The following is a 23,070-nucleotide window of genomic DNA, read 5'->3' as shown; positions in this document are numbered from 1 at the left end:
TGTCTCTCAGTAGGACGACTAGTACTAAATTGGCTGCCCAATGGGGCTTAGGTAGGACAAGCTCAAGAAACAGCAGGATTATTCCAGTATGCTGAGCTTGGGGGCTTGGAATCTTCTTTTGAGAGAGGTTTGAGGAAAGAAGAGGAGACTTACAAATTGGAAACCTTGATGGAAAAGCTGGTCACGTGAAACCTACATCTCTTGGGTTGGGTCTTCATAAAATGCCTCCTTTCTTTGGATAGAAGTGAGCAGCAGCAGATACTGATGCAAAATCACGTTCCAGGGTCATGGGAATAGGACTCTGGATGATTCATCTCATTATAGCTCTTAGTGTATTTTACTCACTACTTACCTTGCCTGTATTTTTTTTAATGAGGAAATCCTTGTGATATAGTAAATGGAAAGAAAATGGTCTTTTGACTGGTGCCAGATACATGAGCCAACATGTGATAAAATGGCACAGGACTAAATACATGCATGTACACACACACACACACACACACACACTGAATACACACAAATAAAACTAAGGAACGCTGAACACAATTGGTGGATTTTGTCACTGACAGAAGAATCCTGGTTGTGATATTGTACTATCGTTTTGCATCTAGGGAAAGTGGATGAGGGGCACATCATATGATCTCTGCATGTTTTCTTGTGATTGCATGTGATCTACATGATCTCAAAAGAGTTTAACTAAAAAAACCCTAAATGTGCAAAAGGAGCTCAACCATGAAAAAAATATGTACTTGTATATGACTACACACACACACACACACACGCACATTTTTTACAAAGGGTTATCTTTGTCTCTGTCTTTCCTTGGACTGTCCCTGCCTGGTTGGCTTGATGTGGATTTCTGCCTGCACTTGAAGATACCTCCCCTAGACAGCGGATCCAGAATCTTAGCCGCTTTGTGTGGAAGCAGGCGACAGTGGCCAGTGAGCTATGGGAGAAGCTGACAGCCCGCTGTGTGGACCAACACCGCCACATTGAACGCACTCTGGAGCAGCTGTTGGAGATCCAAGGGGCAATGGAGGAATTAAGCACCACTCTGACCCAAGCTGAGGGAGTCCGAGCCACTTGGGAGCCCATTGGCGATCTCTTCATTGATTCACTCCCAGAGCACATCCAAGCTATTAAGGTACACAAGCCCCTCTTCCCAGGCTATAGTCCAGTCCAATGCACTGATCTGCTGAGACTCCATTGTTAGCCTGAACTACAGTGGAGCTGCTGTCAGTTTATGTGCTGATTTGGGGCTGGTTTGGCTGGAGTCTCCTCTGTTCTTCTACCATCTTCTCTTTCCCTGGGGTTTCCTGAGAGGGTAAGCATAGTGGCCACCCAAACCTTAATCTAGTTGCCCTAACAGCCAAGCACCTAGGTTGTGTTGTTGAAACAAACCTCTGGGTGAAGCGAGGTAACTAATAGTTGCTCTTCCCCACTCTCTGTCTGCTGTGGCACTTGGGTCTTGGCTTTCTAGCTCTTCAAAGAAGAATTCTCCCCCATGAAAGACGGAGTGAAGCTAGTGAATGATCTGGCCCACCAGCTCGCCATTTCAGATGTGCACCTGTCAATGGAAAATTCCCGGGCCCTGGAACAGATCAACAGCCGATGGAAACAGCTACAGGTAGAAGAGCAGTCTGCAGTGAGCTGTGAGAAGGCACCTCCATCTTACCAGGCCTGAGGGGAGCTTGTCAGGCCCAGAGGAAATGGAGGGGTGTTGAAATGAGACTTAAATGGGGAAAGAGAACAGAGCACATGGAGCCAGGGAACAGGATCCTTTAAGCTATAAGAAGTGATTCAAATGAAGAAATGAGAAAGGTCTGTCTAGATTTGGGCACTCAGGATAAACAGAGGCAGGGAAAGAGTGTTTGTGGCCTGGAATTAGGGATGGTCTTCTCTGACCCTTGGAAGTGCAGGGGGAGGGCTAGGAGTTAGGTGATGATGACAGGGGCTGCAACTGGACAAAAGCTAGTCTAAAGAGAGCTCATAGAGATTCTTGGAGGTGTCTGTGAATCCCACACTTAATAGTTGTGATTAATCCGCTGGTTTCCTATATTCTTTCCACAGGTGTCAGTTGGTGAGAGGCTTAAGCAACTCCAGGATGCCCACCGGGACTTTGGGCCGGGGTCACAGCACTTCCTCTCCTGTATGTGAGCCAAACTGGACTTGTCCTAGCAGAACCTCGGCAACCTTCCAAGGCAGCGTACTGCCTCCCCCTGGAGTCCTGGTGGGAGCCCAGTATGCCTTGAAATCCAAGAAGCAGTGAGAATGAAGGAGTATAGTGGTTAAAAGAATAGGTTCTTGAATCAGAGACCTGGGTCTGAGTCACAGTGCCTCACTTTGATAGCTGTGCAAGCTTGACAAAATAGCTTAGCCTTTCTGAACCTCAGTTTTCTCATCTGTAAAACAGGGAAAATGTTACCTAGTTCATCAGGTTATGGGGATTAAATGACTTTATTTGGTCAACAATATTTTATTGAGGGCCTACTATGGACCAGGTAGGTGTTGGGGTTGCATCAGTGAGCAAGACAGAAATCCTTAAACTTGGAAATGTTACCTTCGGCAGGGAAGCCAGACCATAAGCAAATAAGTAAAAAAAAAGAAGTATAAGGTCAAATGGTGATGAGTGCTGTGGGAAGAATTAAAGCAGGGAAGGAGTGGATAGGAAGTGTAGTACCTAAGCAGAGGGGCATTGCAATTTTGGAATAGTGGGGCGAGCAAACCCTCACCAAGAGGGTGGCAACTGAACCTAAAGGAAGTGAAAGAATGAACTATGTGGAAAGTTGAAGGAAGTGCATACTAGGCAGAGGGAATAGCAATGTCTGGACTCTTTAGGCAAGGGCATGCTGGAGGAACAGCTAACAGACCTGTGTGAAAGAGAGCAAAGAGCGTAGAAGTAAGGGAAGGCCCAAACATAGAGGATCTGGCAGGCAAAGGGAAGAATTTCAGATTTTATTATGGATGGAATAGAGGATCTTTGGCTGGGTTGAGTCAAAGAGTGACACAATCTGACTTATGTTTCAACAGTGTTGACCATGATGTTGGGGCCAAGAGCTGGAGCAGGGAGACCTGTTAGGAGGCACATTGCAGTAATCCAGGGAAGGGATTATGGTGGCCCAGACCAGAGGTAACAGTGGAGATGGTGAGAATATACAGGTAGAAAACTAGATAGGTACACAAAGCTTTGAGTATGGTATCTGGCACATGGTAGGAGCTTAATGAATGTTAACCACAGTTAGACTTACTGCTATAATAATCACTAACATGCAGACAGACCTGAAGAAACTCTTGCTGTCACAATCACTGACATGCAGCTAGACCTTGCAATGAGAAAGTTGGCCAGGTAACCTGAGCCTCTCTTGGAAGATGTGGAAAATAGACACTGGGAAGAGACAGGCATGAATTTCCCAAGTTCCTCATGAGAGAGGGAAATGGGTAGTGCCATTCCCTGCTGGCCCACAGGACTGAAGAACTTGACCACAGAAGGTGCGAGGGCTTAGAGTCCCAAGAAGAAAGTAGTGTCCACTTCATATCCGCAGGAGCAATGCAGCTGCCTGCCGTTGAATGGCAGCCTGCTTGGGGAGAAAATTGGCAGGGTGGCCAAGGTCAGGTAATCCTCTTCAATGCCCTTGCCACATATCTGATATCTTAGGGCATCAGTGACAACGTCTTCCCCATCCCTGGCCCTAATGTCAGGTAGAGAAGTGTGTTCATTAAAAGTGTTTTGGGGTCCACCCTCAGGATCTGTTAAGAGTCAGGCATCCCCTTTTGGGATTGAACCCCTGTTTGGGAAGATGCAGCAGGGCCTGAAGAGCATTAATAGCCAGCTCTCTTTCTCTTTCTTCTTTACCAGCCTCTGTCCAGGTTCCCTGGGAAAGAGCAATTTCACCCAATAAAGTTCCCTACTATATCAAGTGAGTTACCATCTGAATCAGATGCGGGTCAGTCACCTGCCCACCCTCTCCCTCGCCTGTCTTTTGACTGCCTGTCTCTGTCACTCCTTGTCTGTTGGGATTCCTCCATCGAGTCCAATTTTTCTTCTTCATCTCAAGGGCACAAGATTGTACCTGGGTAAAGATGAACCTTTGTGCTTTGGAATCTTCAGGGTTAACCCTTGGATCCTGTTTCTTCTTGTATCCAACCTGTCACTGAGTGGTGCACACACATGTGTGTGGGGGTGGGTAGGGGAGTGAACCCTGGTGCTATTGATGGTTTTGTTTGTAGCCACCAGGCTCAGACCACATGCTGGGACCATCCCAAGATGACAGAGTTATACCAAACCCTAGGTAAGAATGTGGGGTTCCTGTATGGGTGGATGCCTATACAGCTGCCTTTGTCCTAGAATGTCCATTGATAGATGAATGCATAAAGAAAACATGGTGTTTGTATACAATGGGATACTATTCAACTTTGAAAAAGGAGATTCTGCCATTGGCAGCAACACAAATGAACCTGGAGGCCATGATGCTAAGTGAAATAATCCAGACATAGAAGGAGAGACACTACATGATATCACTTATGGGGAATATCAAATAGTCAAACTCGTGGAAGCTGAGGAGAGAATGGTGGTTGTCAGGGGCTAGAGGGAGGAGAGAACAGGAAGATATTAGTCAAAGGACACAGGTTTCATTATGCAGATGAGTAGCAATACTGGGTTGTATCCTTAAAAATTTGCTAAGATAGTAGACCTTATGTTTAGTGTTCCTATAAAACCAGTAATAAAGAGGCCAGGAGGAAACTTTTGGAGGTGCTGGATGCAATTATGGCATAGATGGTGGTGATGGTTTCAATGTATGTATATTTATCTCCAGACTCATCAAGTTTTATATATTAAATAATTCATATGTACAGAATTTCTTTTTGGTATTCCAATAATACCTCAATAAAGTGGTTACAAAGAAAAAAGAATAGAGAGGAATCCCAACCAATATGTCAGTGAGTGCCTTGTCCTTTCTCCCACAGCCTTCCTACCTTTCCCTCTATACCTTCCTCAGTGGGAGGCTCTACCTTTCCCCCTAGACCATCCTATCATCCCATTCAGGAATTATGCCTGTAGATGTGAAACCTGATCTGCTTTGAAACACACTGTGCAGGCTGTGAGGAGAGTGACTGTTGTGTACCTTATCTTTGCCTATTAAGGAACACTCACCATTATGTTGCAAATTTTACCCATGTGCATGCATGTGACTATAATTCATACAGTTCCATTGCTGTAGAGTGATCCATTGTGTACCATACAGTTTCTTTATCCATTTTATTATTGAGTTTCTAGTTTGGAGCTAATAACAGTGTTTATTAGTTTATTAAAATGGAAGAGTTTTTGTACATGTCTTCTAGTACATCCATACAAGGGTTTCTCCAGGGCATGTTTTTCAGTCTGCAAGTCCTAACATTGTGTCAGTGCATGTGACAAGCAGTTTGAAAAACTGAAACAGACTAGGAAATATTAGCATGCAGCAGATCCTTAGTAAGAGTTATATTTGATATTAATTTCCTACTTTTCCTTTGTCCAATGAACTAAAGAATTGCTTCCAGAAATGTTTGATTCAGTTGTTTATACATGCATACATGTGTGTATGTATACTGAATTATAAAATGAATTTCTTACCATGAATTTTGGTCAAAGAATGCTTGTAAATTACTGTTCTGGGATATGTAAGCTGGCTGAGTGGTAGACTCCATGATTATCCCCTTTTTCTAGGCAATATTAAGTTGTTTTCCAAGGTGATTTTATCAGTTCCCACTTCCACCAGCAATTCTCATTCATCCACATCCTTGCTGACACTTGCTATTGTCAGACTTCTATTTTTTGCCAACCTGGTGGGTGTAAAATAATATCTCATTGTGGTTTTAACTTGCATTTCCCTGATCTGAGTGGGTCTCTTTCCATTCTTTGCAGCTGATCTGAACAACATTAAGTTCTCAGCTTATCGCACTGCCATGAAGCTCCGCAGAGTCCAGAAGGCCCTGCGCTGTATGTCTCCCGTTGCACTTGCCTATGGCCTTCACCCCCTCCTCCTGTTTCTCATCTGTCTGCTCTTTCCCACTTTCATCCCACGTGGCCAGGGTTATTCATTGGCTTGGTGAGGACTCTCCAAAGGCTGGGCTATGCCAGCTGTGCACCACATTTGCTCTTTCCAGGGCCTTTCTACTCTCTCCAAGCTCCAGACTTGGTTCCAAGGGAACTTCACAGCTCTCCTTCTCCTTGTCCCTTTTCCCCTGCCCAACATGGTTAATTAAGCAACTGCTTTGTGGCAAAAAGTATCCCAGCCCATGGGTTGCTATCTTGAGGTTATTGGATGCAACCCCAGAACAATTGAGGCCAATGCCAGTGGCTGCAGATATCATGTGCCCTCTGGCCTTTCTCAGAGATACTGTGCATTCAAGCTTCCTGGCCCAGGCTGATGGAGCACTGGGGGTAATTAAAATGCCACACCTGCCCAGCCATACCTGTGCCTTCACAGCTGGCATCACAGTTCTCAAAAGAAGGTTCATGTACTAGTCTATTTGTAGCTGAAACTTGTGTAAAGACAGAGAAACTTAAAATGGGATCTGATCTCTTGGGAATTAATACAACATAGGAGGTGAGTTTACTCACACCCCCCTCCCCCCATCTCCTTAAAACAGATGTCAAAGAATATATGGGCATAGAAAACATATCGGATTAATTTAGGGGATCCTTTGCTGCCTTTTCCCTGCTTGGGGTGAACAAGCTTGTATCATACTTGCAAACAATTTGTCTGGAGATTAATGCTGGTGGCCTTATCTCCTTGTCTAATCCCTGGGCTTCTACTTTGGGCTATATTTTCCCCTTTTTCCTTTCCTTTGCAGTGGACCTAGTAACTTTAACCACAGCCCTGGAGATCTTCAATGAGCATGATCTGCAGGCCAGTGAGCATGTCATGGACGTGGTGGAGGTCATTCACTGCCTGACTGCCTTATATGAACGCTTGGAAGAGGAAAGAGGCATTCTGGTCAATGTGCCACTCTGTGTGGACATGAGCCTCAACTGGCTCCTCAATGTTTTTGATAGGTAAAGGCCTTTAGCTCTGACAGCCTCCAGGATGAAATTCAATGGGGACATCTCAAGTGGGCAGAGTGGGAAGGGGCTGTTCCCATGGTGGACTTGAACCCAACTAAGCTTAAGGCACAGTAGGCACAGAGCCTTGCTGGGGTCAACTTAGCGAGGAAGATGACTGCCAAGATGTTAACCCTTTGCGTATGCTCATGCTCTCAGACTCTTCTCTTAAACCTAGTGGTCGGAGTGGAAAGATGCGGGCATTGTCCTTTAAGACCGGCATCGCATGCCTGTGTGGCACGGAAGTGAAGGAAAAACTTCAGTGTGAGTACAACTCCGAAGTCTGGAGTGGTGTTGGGTGGAGGGAGAGGTGTTGCAAGGAGGAGGAGGGATGTAACATGAGCAGAAGGTAGGTCTTCTGACACAGCAGAGGGCTACTCAGGCTACCTTGAGATGCTTCGTCGTCCAGTATATTGCAAAGGACACACAGTAGCTAAAGGCCAAGGAGGGGCCAAAGGCCTGATAATTTTCCCAGTGTCTCTCTGAGGGTTTGGTTTCTTTTGGTACTTCGCTGGGATCTGCACTGGCATCTTAGGGTATCCAGGGTCCAGACTTTCTAGTTCTATTCCCTTGTGCCCTATCAGACTTAGTCTTTCCCTAGTCTGAAGCTCAAGCCGTGTCGCATTCTCCTGGAGACTTCTCTTGTCACTACACCTGGAGTGCAACAATTCTCTTCATCTACGAAGGGATTTTGAACTCTGGTTTTGAACCTCGCTGGATGATAGGATCTTCACTTTCCCCTCTATCTGCATCTTATTTTCCACATGTTAAATTTTTTTTTTTGTTGGGGATAGCAGTGTGTGTGTGGTTGCATCCTAATCTGTGCTGACTACTCTGCTACGTGGGGTGAACGCCAGTAGTTTAAACTAGACATGGTCCCTACTTCAGATGATTGATGGACCAGAGCAGGAGACAGAAGTAGAGAGAAAGTACTTTTTAAGAAATACTAATGAGGGCCGGTGCTGCAGTTCACTAGGCTAATCCTCTGCCTGCGGCGCCGGTACTCCGGGTTCTAGTCCCGGTTGGGGTGCCGGTTCTGTCCCGGTTGCTCCTCTTGCAGTCCAGCTCTCTGCTGTGGCCCAGGAAGGCAGCGGAGGATGGCCCAAGTGCTTGGGCCCTGCGCCCGCATGGGAGACCAGGAAGAAGCACCTGGCTCCTGTCTTCGGATTGGTGCAGCATTGGCCGTGGCGGCCATTTGGGGGTGAACCAACGGAAAAGGAAGACCTTTCTCTCTGTCTCCCTCTCACTGTCTAACTCTGCCTGTCAAAAAAAAAAAAAAAAAAAAAAAAAAAAAAAAAAAAAACTAATGAGAAGAACCCGAATGGCAAAGAATGTGTGCTGCATCTGAACAGAAATCCCAGTGGGCTGGGAAAACTTTCCAAGGGAAGGACCTTTCCCAAGCATGTTGACTGCCATGATACTGTTAATCTCACGCAACGTTCCTCTGAGATGGGGTGACCATAACTGCTGAGCCTCAGTTGCAAGTAAGGAGCCTGCAGCACAGAGCTTCATGACTTGCTCAAGGTTCTCTGGGTAGTCAATAATGGGTCCATGACCCAAACCCAAGCTGTCTGTCTTCTACATCTGTGTGTTGTCTAAGCATTAGGTGAAGTCTGGCCTGGCCAGACAGTGACCTCTGGAAGAGGTGTACTAAGGTTGGATAGGGATAGAGGAGATCCTAAAAGGGTCAATACACCCTCTATTGAAATATAAGTACCATAGTCTGTTTCCCAACCACTTGGAGATAAGTTTTAGATGATTAAATGTTTTGAACTAGCTCCTCTTTTTGGCTTATCCATGCCAGTGTTTCTTTCCATTTGTGTGGATGATTGAGAGACTACTGCAGTATCAGACTACATGAGCTACACAAACACAGAAGGGTATGGCAGCCCAACTCGGGGTCATGCTCAGGTGCCCTGAGTCCATGCTCCTCATCTTGCTTCTTGAGGAATTTGTCTTCCCAGCAGTGTCACTTCTGTGTCTGGCACTGCTTTTACACATCTCTCTCTCTCTCTCTCTCTCTCTCTCTCTCTCTCTCTCTCTCTCTCCTCTCTCCCTGATGCCCTGTTTCTGTCTTCTTCTCTCTGAACTCAGACAATGCTCTTTTGAGTACTGGGCTTCTGGAAGTTCAGGGATGAACGTCCATGTATTTCAGTTTCAAAAGTCATCACATCAGTCTGTGTGCTCTTTCCCTGTCTCCCCCTTTCTGTTCTTTCTCCTCACACCATTCTGGCCATTCCTGCATGGGGGTTGGCCATTCTTCATGGTGCGGCTGGCAGACCTCTTCAGCCAAGTGGCCAACTCAGGCAGCCAGTGTGACCAGCGCCACCTCGGTGTCCTGCTTCATGAGGCCATTCAGGTGCCCCGTCAGCTGGGTGAAGTGGCGGCCTTTGGAGGCAGCAATGTGGAGCCCAGCGTCCGTAGTTGCTTCCGTTTTGTGAGTATGGAACCGCAGGGAGGGAGGGGGGCGATGGGCTATGCTTTTGATCTAGAGTACTCAGATACAAGGGTGTCTGTTGGGGTGGGGCAGCAGGATACAGGGTTCTCTGGGCTCTAGGATCAGAGTCCTCTTGGGGAGGGTGCCAGTGCCACTACAACAGAGCAGAACTTGGACACCTCTGGAGAACAGGCCACCACAGGTCCTGCTGGTCCCTCTGCTTCTCTGAGGGTGGTCATTCTAGGGACAAGAAACACTGGGCCTCAGTCATTCCCACTGGTCTTCCTGTTTCTGTAGAGCACTGGAAAGCCAGTCATTGAAGCGTCCCAGTTCCTGGAGTGGGTCAACTTGGAGCCGCAGTCCATGGTGTGGCTGGCTGTTCTGCATCGGGTCACCATTGCTGAGCAAGTGAAGCATCAGACCAAGTGCTCTATCTGCAGGCAGTGCCCCATCAAGGGGTTCAGGTAAGGAAAACAATACTTGCTGGGATGACAACAATCGGAAATAGTCATGCGACATAGGAATCAGCTATTGCCAAACAGTGCATTGCATCATTGTTACATCATGATAGCTAATCTATTAGGCATTATTTTATCTTGTTATAATTCTGTTGCAGAATGTTTAACTTTGGAAAATATTAGAAATGATAAAATGCTGCATTTGTGTTAGTTGCTTTATGAAGTTTGCAGATTCACAAAAACATGCTGCGAATACTCTAAGAATACCTGTGTAACAAAGTGGTGAGTCAGCAAATGGTTCACAGTGGACTCTCCAGAAAGAAAAAAGAAAACCTTATTGGTCGCATTTGCTGATTTCCATGATGTAAATGCTACCATGGTGGCTGATGTCACCTACAGGAGTTCTCTGAGCAGAGTTGGGAAGATATTGTGCAGTCACATACTATTTATAGGATTTCCACCATGCAGATACAGGTTGAGCAGCCTGGATCCAAAAATCCAAAATCCACAGGAATGCCCAACTGGCAGAGTCTATGCCAATATGTCAAAATCTGAAAAATTCCCAAATGTGAACATTTTGGGTAAGGGATACCCTACCCTAACGGTGCAATGGATGTAAACACCCTCAAAAGCATAGCCAATAGTAATTAGGAAATGGCAAGTTTTGATTGTTTATTACTTTAGTTTTTAATATTATTTACTTGTGAGTTTATATAATTTTTTAATACTGGCTGTATTTAACAACTTAAAAAAAAACCCTGAAATTTTAACAGCTTATTCTTGTGGGCTACTATTAAGCTGTCTCCAGCACAACACATTGTATACTCACAACCAAGCTTAAGGCAGAAAGCATTCTTCCAATACATTTAATGTATCTTTGGTTTCCCTTCTTCCTCCACAAGGTAACCACTATCCTGAATTTGGCTTTCATCACAAAACACTCCACATTTTAACTTTTTAAAGCACTAACACACTACTCTCCTTACAATCACCCTACTTTTATGTTTTTAAAGATTTATTTATTTTACTTGAAAGTCAGAGTTACACACAGAGAAGGAGAGGCAGAGAGAGAGAGAGAGAGAGAGAGAGAGAAAGGTCTTCCATCTGCTGGTTCACTCCCAATTGGCCGCAACGGCTGGAGCTGTGCCAATCTGAAGCCAGGAACCAGGAGCTTCCTGTGGGTCTCCCATGTGGGTGCAGGAGCCCAAGGGCTTGGAGCATCTTCTGTTGCTTTCCCAGGCCATAGCAGAGAGCTGGATGGGAAGTGGAGCAGCCGAGTCTTGAACCGGTGCCCATATGGGATGCCGGCTCTGCAGGTGACAGCTTTACCCGCTACACCACAACGCTGGCCCCACAATCCTGCTTTTTTTTTAAAAAAAAATTTTAATTAATTTATGAAACTTGCACATTTTTTGTGGGGCACAGAGCATTATATCAATACATGTATACAGGCTAGACTGATCCAATCAGATAGCTAGCATTTCCTTTTTGTTTATGTTTGGAGCTACCAGCTTCTGTCTTCCAGTTCTTCATACAGTACACAATCCATTATTGTGAACTGTAGTTGTTCCAGTGTGCTGTGGAACCCTAGAACTTATTAATTCTATCTAACTCTGTTTTGGTACCCATTATTCAGTTTCCCTCTATCTCTTCTGCCCTGCTCTATTCTCCCACCTCACCCTGCTTTCTATAAGATGAGCAAACAAGGCACAGAGGTGGAGTGTGACTTGCCCAAGGTCAAGGTAGATCCACGACTAGATATTGGATCATGTGACTCCTGTAAGTTGAGGCATCTCACTCTTCTGCATCTGGACAGTTCAGCTAGACTTTGGAAATGGATCTGAAAAGCTATTCTGTGTTCTGCAATAATAGACTTACCATAAATAACCTTTGAAAGTGACTTTTAGCCAACTTACCCAAAGCTAGTAGAAGAAGTTGCTTTGGTAGAACAAATGTAACTTTAACTTATGTGTTGGTCCCTTGGAGACTAGGTCTTGTGAGGATATCCATTTTTAGAAAGTTGCTTGATACAATGAGATATTTACCCCTGCTACCCCACACCACACTTTTTTTTTAAAAAAAGTAGTGAGACTTCCTGAGATTCTGAGCTTGTGACAGCCAGGAGACTTATGGTCTCTAGAGTAAGGCTATTTGTATGTGGGAGGACTCAGCAAGTGCTGTACATAAGAGGCTGAACATGTTATGGCTCCATGTATCAACCCCTCCTAAGGTTGGCATAGATTTGGATGTTAATGGAACTGGTGTTGGGGGGGGGTCACTGTGGCCCATTGGATTCTGTTTCCTACTGCCTGTCTTCTCCCCAAGGTACCGGAGTCTGAAACAATTTAACGTGGACATCTGCCAGACCTGCTTTTTGACAGGCAGGGCCAGCAAAGGCCATAAGCTCCACTATCCCATCATGGAGTACTACACACCGGTACGGGGCCTCCGGGCTGGCCAGGGGCGGGGGGGACGCAGCTCCAGTGGCTGTCCCAAGACCTCTCAGCCATTTGTAAGGCACTCGCTGTTTTACTGCATGGAAAAGTTTTGGGAAAAAGACAGAGACAGTGAGGCACGTCTGGGTGACTCACCTTCGAGGGCTCCCTTGGGATCTTCCTGGCTCGCTTTCTGTAATGCCCATGGGTTACCCAGTCATTGCCTGCTACTTTGCCAGAGTTTCTACCCTCTCTAGTCCGTAGTGAAGTTTGTACTCAAAGGAGGGATTCAGTCCTTGAGGAAAAAAAAAAAAAACGCGCTTCACCGGGTTCCCCAAATTCCACTTGGTTTTCCCTGGAAACTGTGCCCTTCCCAGCCACCCAAGTGAGCATCCTTGAACTCCAGCCACAGAATCGCTCCTGTGCTGGGTTCAAGACCTACAGCTGCACACTTAGCGTCCCCTGCTGACTGTGCTCCCTCGCTGTCATGATCCCCTTTATGTCCCCACAGATTCTCCCAGAGCCCCAAGCATGTCTCTACCTTACTCTCCCTCCCCATCTTTCAGCCCGTTTCCCCACAGCCTATCTTTCTGTCATCTCTTCTCCAAATGCTGTTATCCCAGAAATGCCTGTGACCCAGTGGGAGCAGGGACATCCTCTTTTCCTCTTCATTTATTATCATTTTATAGCAAAATCAAACCCAGAAAACTGGCTGGAGAGAGTGGGCTGATAATCCTCTGCCTCTGGCTCATCCTCCCCACCCCTAGGCTTGTAGAAAAGATATTTTTAAAATTAACAAACATATGCACGTTGTAAAAGGTTCAAGTGACCCCTTACCCTTCCAGTCCAACTTCCCAGAGGCAACCCGTGTTCCCAGTTTGCCGTGTAGCCTTGTAGCCTTGTAGCCCTTTTTCTAGATGCAGGGTGTAGTAGGCATGAATGAGAGTGGATGAACACAGCTTCCCAGCATATCTGGAAGCCGTTAGGATGAGTCCCTCTGCCCTGTCTCCCCCCAGACCACATCCAGTGAGAACATGAGGGACTTTGCCACAACCTTAAAGAACAAATTCCGCTCAAAGCATTATTTCAGCAAACACCCTCAGCGAGGTTATCTGCCTGTGCAATCAGTGCTGGAGGCTGACTACAGTGAGACGTGAGTACCAGTGGCTGAGCAGGGCCTGCGGGCAGCCTCCAGGAGCCTGGGGTGTGCGCTCTGAAAGGCTCAGTCCCCACCCCACCCCCATGGGCTAGGGGAGCGTTCCCAGGGAAATCCCACTGGTGGCGGGGCAGCTCAGCCTGGGCCTGACCGGGACTCTGGCTTGCGAAGTAGATTCGAATCCAGTCCTGTCTTCGATTTTCCTCAGCTCTCATCCATCTCCATAATGCGGGGAGCGGGGTGAGGAAACAGGCCGCCCAGCTGCCCCGTCTTTAGTCCTCTGAGCCTCGGCTGCTTTCTTCTAGGCCGGCTTCTTCCCCCATGTTGCCGCATGCTGACACGCACTCTCGCATCGAGCATTTTGCCAGCAGGTACCAGCGGGTTTGCTGCGGAGGGGTTGTAGGAGGTGCAAGGGGAAGAGGTTTTCAGCCGGGCAAGGTGGATGGAGTCAGAGCTAGGGGGTGTATGTAGGGGGGTGAGTAGCTGACAGCCAGGCCCCACACTTCCGGTGGTCGGGGCAGCGCCCAAAGCCGCTGAGCCTGCTATTGTGAGATTAGTGCGCAGGCCCCACGTCCTGCTTCCCCTCTTGTTTCTGCTCTTTCTTCCCAGGCTGGCCGAGATGGAAAGTCAGAATTGCTCCTTCTTTAATGACAGCCTGTCCCCAGATGACAGCATGTGAGTTTCCCCAGCTGCTCATTCTTCAGAAAGAACTCTGCTTGGGTTCCTCCGCCATCCCTGGGGAAGGTGTAGCCTCAAGGCCATGGGCAGTGAGTGCGGTGGTTAAGGTCATTGACTTCATGGCCGGCACCAGGCTCACTAGGCTAATCCTCCGCCTGCGGTGCCAGCACCCCCCCCCCACCCCATTCTAGTCCTGGTCGGGGCGCCAGATTCTGTCCCGGCTGCTCCTCTTCCAGGCCAGCTCTCTGCTGTGGCCCGGGAGTGCAGTGGAGGATGGCCCAGGTGCTTGGGCCCTGCACCCCATGGGAGACCAGGAGAAGCACCTGGCTCCTGGCTTTGGATCAGCGTGGTACGCCGGCCACAGTGCGCCGCCGGGGCAGCCGGGGGGGGGGGGGTGAACCAACGGAAGGAAGACCTTTCTCTCTGTCTCTCTCTCTCTCACTGTCCACTCTGCCTGTCAAAAAAAAAAAAAGTGGTTGACTCCCTAAGGATGGAAAGCTGCTTCCTGCACACAGTGTTTCATAAGAGAAGCCATCTTCCCTCTATCAACTGTGCTGGGGAATGAACGATGTGCTGTCTCCCTGCCACCTGCCCAGGTCCCGTCCTCTTGCAAGATCCTAGCCTGCTGTACCTAGCTTTGAGGGAAGAAGAAAATGGCCTCATCTAATATTGCAGAAAGGAACGAATATCTTGTTCTCTGCACGCCACAATCCTATCTAGTGCTCCACTGACCCTGGGACACATCAGGGACTTGACCGAAGTGTGACCAAAAAGTCTTCCTGAGCTGCAGCCCAGAGAAGGGGCCCTGTGTCTCTGAGGAGGTCCTTGGAGCCCTCAGAGGGTCTGGGAGCCACAGCTACAGGGATCGACCTGACCCTGGCTGGGAATCAGATCACCCTGGAGGGCAAGGAAGCAAGAGGGGACAGTGTGTGTGTGTGTGTGTGTGTGTGTGTGTGTGTGTGTGTGGCGGGAGGTGGGGGAGGGAACAGCTCAGAAAGGGGACATGATTTGCTCCTTGTTTCCCCAGGAGCTCCAGCATCCTGAAAACATTCTCTCCTAGCATCCCCAACCACAGTCCCTGCCCTCTTTGAACACAGTCACCCCTCTCAAGCCTGACTGTGTGGCCTTTCCCTCTGCCTGTGTCTCGGCAGTAAATGTTTCAGTGTGCATCTCCCAGGTCCTGGGCTGGGAGCTAACTCATGCCCTAAGCCGCTTCTCTGTTCAACACCTGGCCACTTCGTTTCCTCCCCCCCGTACATGCAGAGACGAGGACCAGTACCTGCTGCGGCACTCCAGCCCCATCACAGACCGGGAGCCAGCCTTTGGACCACAGGCTCCGTGCAGCATGGCCACAGAAAGCAAGGGGGAGCTAGAGAAGATCCTGGCCCACTTAGAAGATGAGAACCGGTGGGTGTGATAGTGGTGAAAGTCTGTATGGGTTCTAGAGACAGGTGGCTTGAGTGTAAGTCCTGGCACTTCCACATTTTAACTGCGTGACCTTCAACGACTTGCCTATATCCTGTGAGCCTCCCTTTCCTCAATCTGTAAAATGAGGATGTGGTCATCGTGCTCACCTCCAAGGGTCACTCGTGGAGATCAAGTGACGTCACTCATACAATGTGTTAGCCCTGTGGCTATAAGCCCTGGCTTATAGTAAGGGTTCAATACATGCTAGTTATTGTAATGATTATTTGAATCCTTTTAATTCAACTTCAAATTTCCTGAGTACCAATCAGATGCAAGCACAAAGAACACAGAAAACAGCACGGCCTATCCATGCCCTCCAAGAACTTTCAGTGTTGGAAGTGAAAGACATACTTATCACCTCGGGAGAGTGTTCCAGACGGTGAGGACACTCCCCAGAGTGTCTGGGGAGTGCACGAGACAAGGCGAAGAAGATTACAGGGGTGGCATTTGTCTCCATGAAGGAGAGGTGGCAGCAGGGGCCTGAGGCAGTGTCCCCAAGCCACTCTGGGGACAGAAAGTAGACACCATAGCACGCCATAGCACCCTTCACAGCAGCACTGCTTCATCGTTAGTGTGCATATGGGTCATTTGGGGAGCCTGGTTAAATACAAATTGTGATTCGCAGGTCTGGGGATGCTTGAATTTCTGCATCTCCAACCAGCTCTCGGGGAATGCCTAGGCTTCCAGTTTATATGCCACACCTGGAGTAGCAAGTCTTTAACACAATGCCACTCAGAGTGTGGAGTGCACACCAGGGCCAGCCTGTCTCCAGTCGAGGACAAAATAAGCGCAGAGATGGATAAGTTTAATCAACTTTAGAAACTTTAGTTTCTAGCAATTTGCTATTGCCATGAGATCCAAGCATGTAATTACTCAAATTGTCACGCTGAATAGGGTAGAGACCGATTTTAAGTGTTGTTGAATTTGTGTGGATAGATGCAAGTGGTGTGAGCTGGGGACTAGTCATGAACATTAGGGTCACATATTGGTCCACAGGTCAGTGAGCCCCACTCCCTATGGTTTCTTACCACAAATAGTTGAGAAGTGCTGCATTAGAGCAGCAGTAGGCAGGCTCTGGCCAAGTGCTGGGCAGACAAGAATTCTGTTCTGTTGCCAAACAATAAAACAGTGATACGCCTCCAAGTAGGCCATGTCTTTGGAATTCTGTTCCCGTGATGCCCCAGCAAGGATGCTCAAAGTGGGCCAAGAAGGAGGGTCGTGGGGAGAAGACGCAAGATAAGTGATCTCTTGTTTATGTTACATCCCCCCACCCCGAATCTGAAAATCTGAAAGTGGAGCAGGTGAGTCAGTGGCCCTAATGCCTCCTTTATTTGCGGATGATGTTTCTGTGTGATTTGAAGGTCAAGATTAATCCCTGAGGCCACAGATGCAAGCCCTGAGACATTTCTTATGTGAAATGTCAGCTCTCCCTGCTCTGAGGTCTTGGGATGGCAGAGTAAATGACACAGGTCCTGGAGAGGAAGAGCTCAGCTAGGGCTGGGCTGGCTTGGGAGCGGAGGGCCCAGGAGTGCTCCCTCCCGGCTATGAGGCCACATCTGGGACAGGTCTTGGCTTCCCTGTCCTTGGCAGGATTCTCCAGGGAGAGCTGAGGCGCCTGAAGTGGCAGCACGAGGAGGCGGCTGAGGCCCCCATGCTGACGGAGGCCTCCGCCGACACCGCACAGGACCACCGCAATGAGGAGCTTCTGGCTGAGGCCAGGATCCTTCGGCAGCACAAGAGCCGCTTGGAGACACGCATGCAGATCCTGGAAGACCACAACAAGCAGCTGGAGTCGCAGCTGCAGCGCTTGAGGGAGCTGCTCCTACAGGTGCGGCTGCGGACCCCAAGATGTGGCTCGGAGCTGGGGAGCGGGCGGCACTAGGGAGGGAGGAGTTCCTTGGCAGGGACTGACATGTGACTTCCGCAAGACAGCTGCTGTGGCCATTGGGGAGGGCCGGGAAAAATGGTGCTGGTGGGATCCATCCTTAGCCAATTCTCTTCCATGGCCTGCTGTGTCGCTGTCCAGCCACCGTGGTGCTGGTGGCAGATGGAGGGCTTCTGTAGGCTCACTTCTTCACAACTTGTTGGGACCCTGTATTAAAAGAACAAACTTCAAAACCTGCCCAAGGCATTGATTTTCTCACTCTAGTGTTGCCTAGAAACAAACGTGTTTGGCAAGAGAAAGATTGTTCCTTTATGAGGAAGGGATCTCTTGTTACTTTTTGTTTCTGAGAGGTAGCCTGTGTGATGTAATGTAACTCTGGAATCAGGTAGCCCTGGCCTTGAACGTGGCTCTGCCAGTTAGAGGCTGAGTGGTGTTAGGAAAGTTACCTAACTCCACTAAACCTCATTTTCTTCATCTGTAAAGCAAGAATAATAATAATCCCACTTCACCAAACTGTGGTGAATATAAAATGAAATGACGTGCTCACAGAATTTAGCACAATTCCAGGCACTGTAGTACACAGTTTGCAAAGGTGACCTATTGTGGTTATGATATGTAACAGGCAACAGCAATCCCATGCTCCTTCCCCAGATCCTCCCTGAGATGGCCTCATAATTCATTCTTGGAGAATTCTAACATACGCTGTTATATCATGAACTGAGGATTAGGGGCGAAACTCTGTTTCCAGAGAGCACTGGGTTGTAAATAGCTTAATTGTAGCCCAAATGACAAGAGCCTTTTAGGCATGTTGCCATCCTTATAAGAACTGTGAGCCTTTGCCAAACAGAAGGTAATTGGTAACTGATACTCTAAGAAGATTTCTAAAAGAGAGAGCCACTCTTTGGGAGACTACCAAAAGCTTCTTAAAGCCAAGGGCAAAAGGATGAGCATGAGGTCTCTAAGGTTCTATCTAAGCTCAGGAGTCTGTCAAAGTGAGGTCAGGAAGGCAAAGCCACTTAAATCATGCTTTACCTCTTGCTAGCCACCTACTGAATCAGATGGCAATGGCTCTGCAGGCTCATCTCTAGCTTCCTCTCCACAACAGTCAGAAGGCAGTCACCCCCAGGACAAAGGACAGACAACTCCAGACACTGAGGCTGCAGGTAAGTTCCCTGCCCCTTCCTTCCAGGCTTCTCTCACCCAAGATTTCCTGCCCAAAGACTAGGACTGGGACTGGTTTGTCCTCATGTTTTGGCCTTGTGGGTAGGCACAATTGACTTATTGATGAATTCATCCATATATTTATTCTACCAATGTGTATTGAGTGCCTCCTACATACCAGGCACCGTGCTAGGAAGACACAGTGCTATGGGTCTGCCCTTCAGCTGGCTGCATTCTCCCATGGCCCCTTTACCTCATAAAGGAGTCACTAGTTTTCTTCCCAAATCTCTCTTTTCCAACTCAGATGATGTGGGGTCAAAGAGCCAGGATGTCAGCCTGTGCTTGGAAGACATCATGGAGAAACTCCGCCACGCCTTCCCCAGTGTGCGAAGCTCTGATATGACTGCCAACACCCTGCTGGCCTCTTGATGGAGCCAGATCCTCATCCTGTAATCCACAGTCCTCTTCTGGTTCCAGTCAATGCCTTCCCTCAGACTTTACCCAACCTTTCCAGCTCCCACTGGCCCCATATTCCTCAATCAGAGTTATTTGGGCTCCGCACAGCAGCAGAGATCTGGTGGTATGTTAAGTGTGTGTGGGAGACCCAGGGAAGCGGGGAGGCATGATTCCTCTCACTCTAGAAATGTGCCCCTTGATCCTCAAGTTTGAGACATGTCCTTTAAGTACTCCTCTGTTGTAGCCCAGGCAGGTGGCACTTGGCCACTCCCATGGGAAGCAGAGAAGCTGCCTTGTATAGTTAAAGCAATGTCCATAGAATTATGTACAGGGAGAAGTCTAATGACCCCAAGCTTCCAACATTATGAATCCATGGGGGTTAGTCCTACTCTCTGGCCTAACTCAAGGAGGCAAAAGGATATTCCTGAGACACATCCTTCCCAAAGTGCCCCTGAAGAAGTCTAGACAATGTGTCCTGTCACTTCCACTCCAGGGCATAGATCTAGCCCTCCTAATGCTACCTAGATATTGTTTCCTCCTCAAATATCTTCAGTTTTTTCTGCCTCAGTCCTTGGTAGGTGTTACTCAAGGGGACAACCATTGATTATAGTTCCCACTTTCATATTACGTCTGGAAATATTAAAGAAATACTTATGGGTTTAGATACTTTTCCCCTGATCCTTCTCTTTCTTGAAGTCCTCAGCATCATGAAAGATCTGCTGAGTTGCTCTGGACACCCAGATAAAACCACCCTTTGTTCCTCTGAGTCTGTCCTCACAGACTGGGAGAAGAACAGCAGCTTGCTTGGCAAGGGAGGGAGGGGTTTTGCTTTCCTGATACGAGGAAGGGGAAGCCACCCTCTAGCCTCAAAGGACAGGAGAGCCCAACACCCTTCCAGTCTGTGACCCTCCTGACTCTTAGGCTCGATCAGGTGAGGTGGCTGATTGCCCCAGCTAATCATCAGACAGGTACACCTGGCCAGCCCAAGTAGCAGCTCCTTGCAGGAAGCTGCTGGCCACAAATCAGGAAGCTGGCCACTTTCTACCCAGACAACAGCAAGGTCTTCCTGCACATAAACTTGATCTTTCTAACTCTGGAAGGTTAACTCCATCTTCATACTGAACTAACTCTTCCTAGGTAACATATACCATGACCCCTTCATCTTCAGCTCCAGAACCTGTGCAGAGTTGACAATGGGGGGTGGTGGAGTGGGCTTGGGAACTTTGAACAGAGTCAGAGCCCACTTAGGCAGCCTCTATCATGAGGAGCTTGCCCACCAGAGCACAGCAGTCAACTTCATTTGCCTAAGTTTATATACATACATATCTACATATCTACTGTCCATCAGTGCTCTCCTGGCCTCACTCACACATTAAATTCTAATACCTCTTGAAGTATTAATGTTCTGTCTTGCTCTTTGTTAGCCCCAGTCTCTGGTTGGCAAGATAGATGCATCCTGGCTGCTCTCCAAGATGTCTCTGTCTGTTGATGTTTGGGGTGGGCTGTCCTTAAGACCAAAGCAACAGACACCTGTGGCCACAGGTGACCCTAACAGGAAGAAGCACTCTGTTCTCTACTCTCATTCCAAGCCTTGTTCCCTTGAGACCTGGGCCTTGGGTGTGTTTTCCTGGGCTTCCTTAAACCATGATTCAGGTGCCAAAATAGAGCAGATCTAAGTTCAACTCACCCCACACAGAAAAGAAAGAGCAAAGAAGCTTTGCCAAGCTAAGACACAGAGTACATCCTCTAGCCCCTTCCAATTCCTAAGGTCTGGCTCAGGTCCTTCAAGAAAGCAGCAGTTGCTACTAAGACCAGGAGGGAGGGAGGCAGTTGGACTGTTGTGTTACAATTAAGCACTGGGCCAACTGCTGGGAACCTAGATTGATTGGCTACATAGGAGAAAAGGCAGTGGCTTGGGTCCAAAAATCTAGGATTGCCTTCTTTTCCACTAAGCCACAGGCTCAGAGGGTCACACTTCATGTTATAACATCTGCTTTAGTGTGCTTGAAGTCTGTGGGGGGTGGGTAGCGAACTGGGTATTGAGGCATGGTGAGCTCGTGGTAGACAGGCATCAAACACAGAACCTGTGCATCAGACTGGGGGTGTCTTTGTAGGGGCCTATATTGTGAGCAGGAATGAGATAGAAATTTGCAGTGGACAGAGGGCTCAGAGACTTTGAGGCATGGGCCTGCCCAAGCCTTAGGAGGGCCGATATTATAGAAGAAACTTTTATCTGGAAAATCCTTCCCATAACCACCACCCCACCTGGGAGCTCTTGGGCTGCTTAGGGCCTGTGGCAACTTGCAGTGGTCTGGGCATGGGAGAAAAGATGAAGTTCTTGTCATGTAGGACTCGTGCTGGAGGTGGACTGAAGCAGCAGGTCAAACGTTGAATCCTCACTAAGAGCATCACTAATATCTTGTGATCCTGGTGTTTCCCTTAATGCCTGAGGCGAGAATACGGCACAGAGATGCAGTGACAGTCACTGTAGCATATAGCAATGTGCCCACAGTGAGGTAATGGATCCTTGGACGTTGTGCATCCAAATTAGGATTGGATTTATCGAAATGTGCTACATGTTGTTAGGCATCTGCTGTGCATCCTGTCTCCTAAAGGCATTGTGTGTGGTGCTGTGTAGTGTGCGGCCCTGAGCTGGAAGGGAGGTGAAGGGAGTTGCTGGTGCATTCGCTTAGGGGAAATCTTTTCTGACTTTTGAGGTAAGCCTCAGTGATGAGTAATGTGAGTGTCTTTTTTGAATAGTTTCGGGGGACAGCTAGGACTGATAGATGATTTATTCGTGACAGAATCTGATAGAGGCCAAGAAGCCATTGTAAGGCTTTGCCACAGCTGGGGCAGAGTGGGTTTCTGATGATTGAGAATTGTTAAGGAAGGCTACCTGGCTGGGGCACATCGGCTGTGGCATGGCTCCCTGCGGATGCTCTCTCCCAGAATGGAAAGGCTGCCATCACGGCTCCCGCATGCTCATTTCATTCAAGGCCCAGCGCTGGAAAGTATTTCCCCCCAGACAAAGGTGTTTGGGTTTCTGGTGCTCCCGGGAACTGGGCTGACAGGCCACATTAACAGGAAACTCGGGGGCCAGGCAGAAGCCAGTCCTGGGAGATGTTTTCCCTCCAGATTCATTCGAAGGAACACCCAAGCTGCCTGGGTGTGTGTTTGGGTTCTGGGCTCCATCTTCAGCTGCAAGCTGGAGCATTCTTGGACCTTGCACTCTCCCTGGCAGAGTCGTAGCCTCTGGGACCATTTCAGGCCAGGAACCTCCTCAAATTTCCCCGGACATAGGTGAGAGATAACCAAGAAAGTAAGTCTTTGCCTTAACACCACCAAGAGTCCCAGGAGAGAAACTAGGGGCCTTGCCCTAGGGCTGCGGAAGCTTAGCCCCTCAGCTGGGCAGCCCTATCTCTGGGCCTTGTTGCTAAAAATCAGGCCTTGGGAACAAAGTAATACTTCAGCTACTTCTCACTCTTTTGAAACCAATGGCTGTGGGAAAGCAAAATGCTCAAGGCCAAGACTTGGTTCTCAGTGCCGGTCTCCTCCCACAGCTGTTGCACTTGGGAGGGTACCTGCTGAATGTCCTTGCTGTCCCCAGGGCAGTATTGAGGCCAGAGCGAAGTGTGCTGTGCTGTTTACTGGTCGCAAGAGCTGGTCACAAGGATGGGGACTGAGGAAGGGGCCTGGGGGAGGTGGCAAGGGTGGCCTGCAAATCTAGAAAAGTTGGGGATAAAGGAGCAGGCTGGGAACAAATTGATTAACTTTCTTGCCACTCACTGTGGTGCTTTCCCCCTTGTCCTTGACTTCTGCTTTGAAAAGAATAAATTTGTATTTGTTTACTTTCTTC

The 23,070-nt window shown here is 48.2% G+C and overlaps 1 protein-coding gene across 3 annotated transcripts in view; it reads left to right on the top strand.

Moving 5' to 3' along the window:
- DRP2 (dystrophin related protein 2) overlaps positions 1–23,070 on the top strand; it is a 46,956-nt gene extending 23,886 nt beyond the window's left edge. For all 3 annotated transcript variants that reach the window (XM_002720371.6, XM_051827462.3, XM_051827463.3), the window contains 18 exons: positions 876–1,144; positions 1,481–1,627; positions 2,071–2,149; positions 3,857–3,917; positions 4,228–4,289; positions 5,903–5,977; positions 6,835–7,036; positions 7,260–7,345; positions 9,361–9,518; positions 9,816–9,982; positions 12,302–12,413; positions 13,428–13,564; positions 13,873–13,938; positions 14,177–14,242; positions 15,509–15,652; positions 17,303–17,540; positions 18,640–18,760; positions 19,063–23,070. In XM_002720371.6, the coding sequence (XP_002720417.1) occupies positions 876–1,144; positions 1,481–1,627; positions 2,071–2,149; positions 3,857–3,917; positions 4,228–4,289; positions 5,903–5,977; positions 6,835–7,036; positions 7,260–7,345; positions 9,361–9,518; positions 9,816–9,982; positions 12,302–12,413; positions 13,428–13,564; positions 13,873–13,938; positions 14,177–14,242; positions 15,509–15,652; positions 17,303–17,540; positions 18,640–18,760; positions 19,063–19,187 (2,315 nt within the window). In that variant the 3' untranslated portion in view covers positions 19,188–23,070. The remainder of the gene's footprint in view (positions 1–875; positions 1,145–1,480; positions 1,628–2,070; positions 2,150–3,856; positions 3,918–4,227; positions 4,290–5,902; positions 5,978–6,834; positions 7,037–7,259; positions 7,346–9,360; positions 9,519–9,815; positions 9,983–12,301; positions 12,414–13,427; positions 13,565–13,872; positions 13,939–14,176; positions 14,243–15,508; positions 15,653–17,302; positions 17,541–18,639; positions 18,761–19,062) is intronic.

The sequence above is a fragment of the Oryctolagus cuniculus genome, chromosome X (assembly GCF_051225735.1).
Source record: "Oryctolagus cuniculus isolate XC-2025 breed Fujian yellow rabbit chromosome X, ASM5122573v1, whole genome shotgun sequence".
Classification (NCBI taxonomy): Eukaryota; Metazoa; Chordata; class Mammalia; order Lagomorpha; family Leporidae; genus Oryctolagus; species Oryctolagus cuniculus.
This window is presented reverse-complemented; position numbering and strand designations above follow the sequence as displayed.